Raw genomic sequence first — 11646 nt, 5'->3', positions numbered from 1 at the left:
GTTTAAGGACAAAAACATTTTTAGAAATCCTTCCAAAAACCAAGTACAAGCAACCCTGAGACTCTGAAATCCTGCGTCTTTATGAACATCACTGAAATTTTCCCGTAGACTCAGTACTTAGGAACTGGATCCTTAGACTCTTTCAGGTTAATATGCGTCCTCTACCACACAAAGAATACTACACATAACACACAGCACAATGAATGTTATTTGATAACGATGCAGATGCCATCCTCAAAATAAACCATTTCCAGGGAATAAGAGGAAAAGAAACACAGTAGGGGTTCCCACAGGCCAAATTCATCTTCCTGTAACTAGAAACCTTTCAGTTTCAGAGAGGAGATAAAAGTGACCCAGAAACAGAGAAATGAGTCTTTTGATAAGCAGCAGTTGTATTTAATCACTAAAATTATCCTGGCCCTAATGGAAGAGAAAGAGTCTAAGTTAGAAAGGGGTGGGGCTTTTTCTCCCTCGCTTATTTTAGAAGCAAGTAGAAGTGAATGAAGAAAACAGAATCCCTAAGGTCAGACCCCGGTAGAGGCTCCAGGAAGTAGAAGTCCCCTCTCCTTCCTGCCCTTATGTCCAAGGTCACTGTCCTCAGGAATCCAAGCATCCTGCTCTGGAATAAGGCTGCCCCGTGATGCCTTCCACCTATGCCTCCAGAGACTCTTCACTCTGTGCCCCAGAGGGTTGGTTCTCCTCATCCTCTTCATCAGTGTCCTGAAGAATCCTCAGCAGTTCGAGCTCAGGGTTCCAGCCTGTTCTAGAAGTACTGTTTGGGGTCCTCTCTTGGGCTTCCAGCAAAATCTCCACCTGAGTCCTGACGTCCTTGTTAGTGCATTCTATTGTGGATAATTCAGGACCTAAAAAAAGACCCAGCCATTAATTGCACCTGTAGCCTTCTCCCAACTAACTGTGAAAAATCAAGAGAGAAAGGAAGGGCTGGAATGTCTTTAGGACCCTTCTGAGGGATGAGAGCTCTGCCCTCCAGAGAGGTGAACCATCCTGGTCAGCACAGGTTCAGCTCTCCCTGTCCTCAGTCACTTACTAAGGTTCCTCCACCCTAGTATCTTACTCTTCCTACCGGGGAAGGAATCCAGGTTTTTCTTAGTGCAGTTCATCTGTGGTCTCTCTGTGGAATCCTGAAATTCATACGTGTAAGGAAACTTGAATCAGGACTTTAGGAAACAAAGGGCTTTTCTAAAAGATGCTTTTCTTGGAGAAATTAATATCTAAGACAGAACAAATGCCGCCTCCTGAGATCGAAGAGAGAAGCTCGTGTCATGCATTCTTTGACCTCCAGGCTGACCAGATGAAGCCAGAACCCAGTTTCCCCCATTTCCAGCTGTCAACTAAGGGTAGATTGCCTCCAAAGGTGGCTGCCAAGAATTCCTCCCATTCCTGTATGCACATGCTGTTCTTTCCATCAAGAGATGGAGTTGATTTCCTCTCCTCTTGAATCTGGCCTAGACTTGTGATTTTTTTGACAAATAAAATGTGGCAGAAGTGATACTGTTCCAGTTCCAGGCCCATCCCTAGGAAAGTGCTTTCATGAGATTACTATGCTATCAAGAAGCCCAAACTAGCCACATGGAGAGGCCTCATAGAAGAGAACTAAGACAGTCTGGCCAAGAGCCCCAACCCAGCCTCCAGCTGAATGCCGCTGCATGAGTGACCTTAAGCAAGACCAGAAAAACTGTCCGGTCAACCCACAGAACCATGAGAAATAGCAAACCACTATGGTTCTGCTTTGGGGTGGTTTGTTATACAGTGACAGACAACTGAAACAGCCCTAGCAGAATGGCCCTCAGACACTCTCACCTGTTTCAAGGTGCGGCCTTCTATCTTCACCTGCTGCTGCTGTTTTTTGTCACTTTCCCGACCTGGTAGAGTTCTGTGACCTAGTGACCACAAAATCAATGCAATTCTCTTCTTATTGGTATTTCATACCCCATTGTTGGACTTCTAGTTGATCCCTAGTCTACAGGTGACTCCCCATCCAGGACAATGCAGAACCTTAGAGGCAGGTAAAAGGGAGTTAAGCCCTCTGAGTTCTATGTGTGATTCTGTTGACCTGGGACTGTGACCCCACCTATTACAGAATTAGCGATTAAGATAAAGTCCGTATTAAAATATCCAGGATTCCTCCATGAAACCTAAGGGGCAGGTGCCTGTACATCATAGCAGCAAAAGAACCTCTAAGTCTACCTTTTCAGTCTATGAATACTGCTCTTACTTTCTTGTGCCATCCCTATGTACCTATATTGGCTTCTGAAAATGAACATCCTCCCTCCAGAAAAAACTCTAGATCTATGATTCTTTTGTATCAGATGTTTCCCCAACTAGTCCCTAAATGCACTTATTCTTTCCTTTCTCAGTTTCCCTTTCTTTAAATGAACATCTTCCAATCTGCCAGCAGAGGTATGATGGTAAAGGGAACGCTAATCAAGGACCTCCCTTGCTCGGCACTTGTGTTGGCTCCCTAACAGCACTAGTCCTCACCTTAGCCACACACTGGAAGCACTGGGGCATTCTAAAAACCACCGAGGCCTGGATACTAACACCAGAAACTCTGATTTGACAGGTCTGGGGTGCAGCCTGGGTTTTAGGTTTTTAAAAGTTCCTCAGTTGATTTCAGGGCACCGTTAAGGTAGAGCATCACCGACGACCACTAAGGATAAAGATCAAACATCTCAGCAGGCTCTTCGGCCTGATTTACCTCTCTCCCTTAAACACCTGACCCCACAGCCACGTCAGACTGCTCAATGCTCCTCCCTGCAGCCATGCTCCTCCAAGATGCCTTTACCCAGCCTATTCCTGTTTCCAGGAATTCTCGTCCATACTGGGAAAACTCTCACACATATTCAAGATCCAATGCAAGAATAACCTCAGGACTTCCCTGGCAGTCCAGTGGTTAAGACTCCATGCTCCTAGGGCAGGGGGCACGGGTTCGATCCCTGGTTGGGGAACTAAGATCCTGTGTGCCACACGGCGCAGCTTAAAAATTTTTTACAAAAAGAAACAAAAAATCATCTCTTCCATGAGGCCTTTCTCAGCTCAAGGAAGACAAGCCACTGCTCTAAGAACACAATTCAAAGGGCCCCCCAGTCATCCAAGCAAAGCTGCTCCTATTGGAGGCATCAGGAAGAGGAACAGAAGGCACCAGAATGAAACTCAGGGACTGGTTATCACCCTGGATGCAGGGCTAACCTTGGACAAGTACCTCTGCCCCAGTTCTGTCTACCTCCCATGTGAAGGTCAGGAGCCTTCTTAGATCTTCATGTTAGAAGACACTTTAGGTATCAGAGAGCTCAGTGGGACGGGAGATAAACCAAGAACAGCAACCTTCTCAGGAAACATCTCACCCGAGCCCTCAGTGCCCCAGGGTTGCAGAGTGAATTCTGATGATTAAACAGTTATTTTCACATTACAGACAGCAATGTCCAGTCTATTTAGGGCAGAAAAATCTTCCAAGGTTTAGGGGGATTCTTTCTCCCCCGCTCCCATTCTGCACTCAAGCTGAGAAACGTCAGAGGGACCAGGGCAAGTATATCCTTCAGCTCAGATATGATAAGAACTCCAAAAAGGGGAATCTCTTATCTCTGGCATGAACACCATAGGAAAAGGATCGCCTGTCAAGAATTAGCCCCTGCCTGCTGGATGGGGCTAGATAGTGTGAGCCCCCTGAGACTTTAACCTATGGCTGAGAAGCGGCTGACTCTGCTTGCTTAGAACTCTCACGGCCCTCTGGTGAAGGACCCTGGCTCTTCCCTGCCTTACTGGCCGATGGGCCCTCAGGGCTCTTCTCTTCAATAACCTGGGCTAGCTCTTCATCCTCAAACCGCTGCCTTTACTAAAGTAGGACCTGAGGCGAAAGTGACTCTGACTCATGTTCATGGTCATCTCTCAAATCCCCATGTGAAGCAGACACCTGGACCAGCTCGCTTGCTTAGTAAATATTTGATGGAAGGATAATACACGGTAGACCAGCCAAACCAAAGCATTCCAAGGGGAATTCCGAGTGCCTGATAAAGGCAGGTCCTCAAATGATAAACGTGTTCAGCTTTTCCCGTCCTCAGCTAGGTCCTGGGATTCTGTCACTCCCAAACCCATACACTCTCCTTACCACAGCATGGGTCATAAGCCATGGCACTTGAACGTTTATGCGAGGTGTTGTGGCTCCCTGGTTCACTCTTGGATTTCTTTTTAGCCTCCTGAAACCCACATGAGGGGGAACTGAATTAGGATTTTTGGAAGTGAAGAAACCTTTTCAAAAGGGGTTTAAAGGGGGCTTCCCTGGTGGTGCAGTGGTTGGGAGTCTGCCTGCCGATGCAGGGGACACGGGTTCGTGCCCCGGTCTGGGAAGATCCCACATGCTGCGGAGCGCCTGGGCCCGTGAGCATGGCCGCTGAGCCTGCGTGTCTGGAGCCTGTGCTCCACAACGGGAGAGGCCTCAACAGTGAGAGGCCCGCGTACCGTCAAAAAAAAGGGTTTAAAGGAAGGGAGTTAGTATCTATAACCATACAGGAACTTTGCATCTACAACCAGCAGACACCAGGGAGAATCCCATCTCTCATACATCCCTTCCTGCTCCAGGCACCACCCACTTGCTCGAATCCTAGCAGGTCCTGGGGGTCCCGTCACTGCCACTCTACCTGTTTCCCAGTAGCTGTCTTCACCTTCCTCTGCTGCTGCCACTGCTGCTTCCTGTAACCTGGTGACCAGAGAGCCAGCTCAATCCTCTTCTCCCTGACAGCTCCCACCCTTCCGCGGGGCTGCTTGCTGTGCTCTGCTACCCAATGGTGACACTCTCTCTCTGGTCAGGACCAAGCCGGGAGTGGGTGCTTTTTGAAGCTGCAGTTTTCTGAGTTCTACATGTGACCCTATAAGACTGTGGCCACAAACATGGGACCAAGATCAAGTATAAGAAATCTGGGCTGACGGCGAATGGTACCTGGAGATCTAGCAGCACGAGAAAAACCTACCTTCTGTTGTCAGGTTATAATATAGTTTCTTCAAATGTTCAGGATATCTCAATGCTGGTCTCTAGAGGAAAAAAAAAGAAGAAAAGCTCTACTGTAGGTCTTTCCCTTTCCCAAAATGTATCCCCAAATGCATTCATACAACTAGTCAACAAACATTTTTGAGAAGCCAATGTGTTCAGCATTGTACCAGGGGCTCTGGAGAGGGGAAGGTGTGGAAAGCAAAATGCAGAAGAAATAGAGAGCGCTGCTCTCCTAAAACCTCTCCCTGTACATACAGCCCAGCCCTTCTATGGGGCCTGGATGCAGAGTGGAAGGACAGAAGAGAAAGAAGGAATAGAATGTTAACTCCTCCAGCCTTGAGGAGAGATGAGTTTGGACTTGCATACAGACGTCTTCCTCTGAGGTTCCCTAGCTCTTACTTGCAGGGTGAGGCAGTGTACAGGTAAATGCATCTTAGCAGAAATGGCACCGTAAGGTCGGCTCTTTTCCAGGGGAGGTTTCTTTTTCATCATGGCCAACTGTGTCTGCATCTCCAGATGAGGTATGGTTTTCCCTTTATCCAGCAAGAGGCTGCAAGGAACAGAGATGGCAGAAAGTCAGCAGCAGCTCTTCTTGGCTGAGGAGAAAGAGATGAAAAGGCTCCAAATGTGAAGACATGTCCACTCTGGGCCTTAAAAGGCCTGTACCAACAGGTGCTCATTCGGTAATGGCTTTGAGATGCAAGTATGATAATTGTAGCTGAATGGATTAAGTGTTTACTATATGTCAGGCTCATGTGTTTTATACCACTGAATCGTTACCACACCCTAAGGACAGGTATTATTATCCTCATTTTTAAAATGAGGAAAATGAAGATGAAAGATGCTAACTAAATAGTCAAAATTCACAAAGGCGGTAAATTTCAATACAAAATTCAAAGGTTGTCTCGCTCCAAACCACACATCCGTTCTGCCTCCCACTTACCCGTAACTCATCTACAGAAAGAAGAGTATGTCTGCCTCCCCGTGGAGGTTTAAATGAGAGAAGATACGCAATGTGCACAGGGCCTGGCAGATGTAAGTGTACTTAATAAATGGGGGTGATTACCGCCATCACTGCACACTAAGTCCAAGAACTCAGTGACCAAGGAGGGTGGCAGTTTTCTCCCCTCCCTCCTCAGAAAGAGCACACTGCTTAGACCCTTCTCAGCTTCTGAAGAAAAGAAGACGCTCTGCTTCTCCCACAGGCTTACATGGTACTTACTCCTTCAGTAGATCCTGAGGTAACATGTCATACTGGTTCCATAAAGGTACGCGTTCTGAACTTAGTTCTTCAAACAAGTGTACTGGGGAGGGAGGTGGCACAATCATCCCTGGAAGTCCCAACTGTGCTTCTGTGTCCCGAGATGACTTGTGTTTCTGGAAGAGAAATGATGGGAAAGAACTCGCTGAAGCGCTCTCTTCAATGCCACTTTGTCCCATCAGCATTCCAGCTTCCCGGTACAACGGTGCCACGGGAAACTCTTGTTTCCAGACCTACTCCAGCATCCTCACCTCCTCTACACTACCAGACCCACCACATTTTTCCCAATCTGGCTCTTCAATCCTACTGTTGAATTCAGAAAATATGAGGATTAGCTGTTTTGTGTCATTTTTTTCCCCAAAAGGTTCTGAACAAATACTTATTGGCCAACTATGTGCCAGGCATAGAGCTAGGGCTGGGGATTCAGCAACAAACAAAATGGGCCAAGACACTATTCTCCTGGACACAGCAACCTGCCAGCTCTGTGACTTACCCAAGGCTACATTTACCCAATAAATGGCAGAATTAGAATTAGAAGCACAGGTCCATTATAACTTCTAGTCTGTTGAAATTCTATTCCCATCACAATGAAAATTAGCTTTTAATCAACCAAAAATTCCCTCTGAATACCCAACAGTTCCTCCTAACATCTCTTCAAGGTGTTCTTTTACTTTCCTACAAGGAGGAGGTAGGGGAAAAGAGTCTCGGAGTAGAAGATGGTTTGGTAATTATTCCTTCCTTAAGAGGGGTTTTCTTTGGCAGATTTTGTTCGTTTAAAGAGAGAATGGGGGGATGGGGAAGATACCTGAAGGGAAAACAAAAATAAACTCTGCGTAGTAATATCATGAAGGTTTGGCCAAAACAGCAAACTTACCCCTGTAGATTTCTTTCTTTTCATCTCCCCATCCTGGCTGCGAATAGTATGCTTCTTCTCAGCTGGACTTGAAATAAGAATAACCACAACTTATTCCCAGACATCTTAAACAGAAACATCAGGGATACGTATGAATGATGAACATGAAGATTTCCATCCTCCATTCAGTACTCTAAGACGGCTGGCTGGGAAGCCAGGGGTACCTGCTTCCCAGAGGCTGCTAAAAACAAGAACCCCACCCCCACCTCACCCTCACATCTGAACTAGGTTCCCCACCGTTCTCTCATACAATCCATTTACTTACTTTCATAGTATTCATCCAAATTAGCAATTATATACTTAGGTGCAGCAATGTCTATAATGTCTGAATCCCACCACCACCGTAAGACTCCAGGAGGAAGGGACAAAGTATTTAGTTCTCCACTGAATTCCACTGCTAAGCACAGAGGTGCTCAAATATTTTTTGCTCTGTCATCTCCCTCCTCCTTCTTGCCTGGAACACAGATATGATGGCTGAAGCTCTAGCAGTCAGCTTAGACTTTGAAAGCCCCTAGAAAGCACCTAAGAAGATGGAAGCCATGGGCTAAGGATGATGACCCAAAAAGCTAGAAGGAGCTCTGGCTTCTGGTTACCTCATGGAGCTGACATACTAGTCCCGGCCCACCCAACTCTGGGCTTCTTTTACATGAAAGGAAATAAATCCTTAGGGGTTTCTTGTTTACACCATATATATTCACACACAAAATGCATATAAAGAAGCATACACAGGAATTTTTTAAAGAAAATAAAGTCTCATCATCTCTAAACAGTCACTCAAAAAGAATCTGAAAGCCTCAGCAGTCACGAAAGAAAAACCAATTTCTTCCAATGATTGCCAATATTAGCAAGCCTTTGGACCTTCGCCAAATGATGTTTGTCATGCTTGCTTTGTACACAAGCTCTATATATATGCTATTTATTTTGTACCAGTGTGCTAGTCCTTAGGGTTGAGACCAAAGATTCACAGCTTTCACTGAAAACTTTTTTACTAGTTGCTGATGGCTAATAAGAAAAACTGATAGTCAGAAGGCATTTGTTTCTTAATCAAACCTCACAAATACATTAGGCCCTATCTTGTATGCTATTTACTGTCAGGTAGAATTTTATGTAGAAAACTCCCAAAGCATGAATCTCAAAGTGTACTAACAAGAATTCCAGTGTAGCAAGAGGCAAATACAAGAGACCATAGCCTTCTGCTCTGCTTGACCTCCTGCTTCTTGCAATGAGGTAGCTAAAAGCGAGGTTACAGGGGACTTCCCTGGTGGCACAGTGGTTAAGAATCTACCTGCCAATGCTGGGGACACGGGTTCGATCCCTGGTCCGGGAAGATCCCACGTGCCGTGAAGCAACTAAGCCCGTGCGCCACAACTTCTGAGCCTGTGCCCTACAGCCAGTGCTCCCCAACAAGAGAAGCCATCACAGTGAGAAGCCCACACACCGCAATGAAGAGCAGCCCCCGCTCGCCACAACTAGAGAAAACCCACACGCAGCAACGAAGACCCAACACGGCCAAAAATTAATTAATTGATTAATTTTAAAAAAGAAAAAAAAAGTCACAGAGAGAAGGTCTGTAGAGGACGATAGGCATTTGTAGAACACGAGAGTTGAAGACTCCCAAGTTCTCGACATGATACTCACCTCATATGCTTCTCTGGGATCCAAATTACATCCATATTTCTTACATCTTGAGGACAAGGAAGTTGTGTCTCATTCAAATTTAGCACTGATAGCTAAGAGAAAGATATAAAGCCTGTGTATGTACTGGGATAAGGACTGAATCATCATGCTAACCGAAAGGTATGGTGGTTCAGAAGATGGTAAGAAAAAAAACATTTCCGATCCCCAAAATATCTTCATACTGCTCCTCCGAGAAACTAGGTATCAGTAAAGGTACTCTGCAAGAGTGAGCACTGGTAAGTGTATAGTGTCCCCTGTCTCCCTGCCACATTAGGGTAGCATTTAGCAACTCCCAACCCCACCTCATAGGAGGACACCTTGGGGCTTACCTAAGGGAACACTAGTCATTCTGCCCACTGCACTACAGAGACTTAGATCCCCTGCAGATAAGACAACACAGTCTGGGAGCAGGGAGAGAACCGACAGAGGCAGAAGCAAGTTTTCTACTTCTACAGCCTGTCTACAATTATAAGCATCTACATAAAAGTTAAAGTCATAAATTTTTTCACATTTCACTATTTAGGATCCTAGATTTAAAAGGAAATCGTATAAATCATCTATTCTATACCTCTGGCAGGATTCAGGCAGGGAAAAAAAAAACTATTAAAGATAAGGTTGTCCCCATGAAAAGGAACTAACTGGCTTGGGGGAACAGAGAAGACCTTTTTTGCACCATAAACCCTTTTATGCATTTTGAATTTAGAACCATGCGCGTGTATTATCCTAGACAATTAACTTAAAACGAATTGAATCTAACCCTCTCATTCTGAAGAGGTCAAAGAGGTAAGTGATTTGTACATTCATCTTTTCAAACCCATCTACCCTCTCTTAGTCCCTCACCCTTACTCTCCACCACATGAAAAGTGAAGGATCTTATGGGAAAAATATAAGACATCCAGTAGGACTGCAAAAAACAGTAAATCTCTATTGTAGACAAGTAGAAGGGTTTTTTCCTTCTTAAAATTTAGCTCTTCTCCTAACTAGCTGTGCTTCAGCAAATCACTTCCTATCTGGGCCTCAGTTTCCTCAACTGTAAGATATATGAGATAGACCATAGCAATATTCTTCAAACTGCAGCTGCAACTTATTCATAGGTCACGAAATCAAATTTTGTGAATTACAGCCTACACTGTTTTAAAATGAAATAGAACAGGATAGAAAACTTCAGAGTATACCGCTCATAGTTACGGTAAAGACTGTTCCATGATATTTTGTTGTAAAGTGTATCTCTTACCATAGGTCATAGCTGAAAAACTCTGTAAGTCATGAGTGTAGACGATCTTGAGGCTTATTTTAGATCTGACATTCTGGCATTCTAATTTCCCTGTATTATGAGATGACAGTGTCTACTTAGTAGCTGAACATGCTCTATGCAGGACAGAGATAGGAAATTCTCACCTATGCCAAACTACCTCAAATCAATCTCTAAAAACAGTATAACATGTAAAGGCATCAGCACAGAGCCCAGCACACAGTAAGGGCCCAATATTAGATAGTGATCATCATCATTATTCAGATTATAGTCATCCTGAACGTTAAATAAAGGCAAATATTTTATTCCCACTAGTAAAGAGAAAATGCTGAGGAAGTACCTTTTTTAATCTGTGACTTACTTTGGGAGATCTGTTAGTACGGTGTATTAAGTCTCTGTCAGGTAAATCCTTCCAAGGCCTAAAAAATGAGTTTCCAAACATGAAACAGAGTCACAAAAGACTTAAGTGGAATGATAAAATTAGGGCTATGAGGAAAAGCCTCTTACTTATATACAGAAACCCTTGGGCTTAATTCCTACCAAATGAATGTAGGGTCTCAGCATCGCCTTAAGTTTTGTTTGTTTTTCCTGGAACAGCTTCCAGACATTGCACATTGCAAACACTTCACAACTATTTGTTGCATCAAACTGAATTCATAGCCTATGTGCTTCTCTCTCCAACTACAGATAGTTACATCACCATCGATAAAAATTTATTAAGTTACTTTGATGTAGATGTTCAAAAACATGCTAAACAAAACGTGGCACAGACATACAATGGACTATTTTTCAACCTTAAAAAGGAATGAAATTCTGAAAAATGTGACAACAGGAGGAAGCTTGAAAACATTATGCAAGGTGAAATAAGCTAGACACAAAAGGACAAACATTGTATGACTCCACTACCTAGAATAGGCAAATGCATAGAGACAAAAAAAATTGAATAGAGATTACCAGGGGCCACAGGGAGGAGGGAAAGGGGAGTTATTGTTTAATGGGCACAGAGTTTCTGTTTGAGATGATGAAAAAGTTCTAGAAGGGGATAGTGGCAATAGTTGCACAAGACTGTTGAGTGTACTTGATGCTACTGTACACTTAAAAATGGTTAAGGGCTTCCCTGGTGGTGCAGTGGTTAAGAATCCGCCTGCCAATTCAGGGGACACGGGTTCAAGCCCTGGTCCGGGAAGATCCCACATGCCACGGAGCAACTAAGCCTGTGCACCACAACTACTGAGCCCGCGTGCCACAACTAGAAGCCACCGCAGTGAGAAGCCCGCACACCACGCAGCAACGAAGACCCAGTGCAACCAAAAATAAATATTTTTTTTAAAAAAAATAGTTAAAATGGTCAATTTTATGTTATGTATATTTACCACAGTAAAAAAAAGAATATCAACCCTTCATATTTTCATATCATTTGTTTTGTTTTTTTTAAAACATGTTAAATGTATAAATGAATGAATATTGCAAAGAGGTGTAAGATAAAGACCTGACTCCTTGGCCTGATTTATCAAGTTCTCCGAGACACAGGCCCCTAC

General features: G+C 44.3%; 1 protein-coding gene across 4 annotated transcripts in view; it reads right to left on the bottom strand.

Moving 5' to 3' along the window:
* Nucleotides 1–380: 380 nt before the first annotated feature.
* Nucleotides 381–11646, bottom strand: part of CUNH9orf43 (chromosome unknown C9orf43 homolog) — a 16717-nt gene continuing 5451 nt past the window's right edge. For 2 of the 4 annotated variants that reach the window (XM_024762175.1, XM_024762176.1), the window contains exons 4-12: nt 10470–10527; nt 8818–8909; nt 7141–7207; nt 6228–6382; nt 5405–5555; nt 4986–5046; nt 4656–4714; nt 4127–4214; nt 381–863 (exon numbers count right to left, since the gene is read on the bottom strand). In XM_024762175.1, coding sequence (XP_024617943.1) covers nt 652–863; nt 4127–4214; nt 4656–4714; nt 4986–5046; nt 5405–5555; nt 6228–6382; nt 7141–7207; nt 8818–8909; nt 10470–10527 — 943 coding nt within the window. In that variant the 3' untranslated portion in view covers nt 381–651. Of the gene's footprint in view, nt 864–1075; nt 1143–1821; nt 1902–4126; nt 4215–4655; nt 4715–4985; nt 5047–5404; nt 5556–6227; nt 6383–7140; nt 7208–8817; nt 8910–10469; nt 10528–11646 lie in introns of all 4 variants that reach the window. The other 2 variants (XM_024762178.1, XM_024762177.1) reach the window with 2 other exon arrangements.

Source organism: Neophocaena asiaeorientalis, unplaced genomic scaffold (genome assembly GCF_003031525.2).
Source record: "Neophocaena asiaeorientalis asiaeorientalis breed wild unplaced genomic scaffold, Neophocaena_asiaeorientalis_V1.1 scaffold78, whole genome shotgun sequence".
Lineage (NCBI taxonomy): Eukaryota > Metazoa > Chordata > Mammalia > Artiodactyla > Phocoenidae > Neophocaena > Neophocaena asiaeorientalis.
This window is presented reverse-complemented; position numbering and strand designations above follow the sequence as displayed.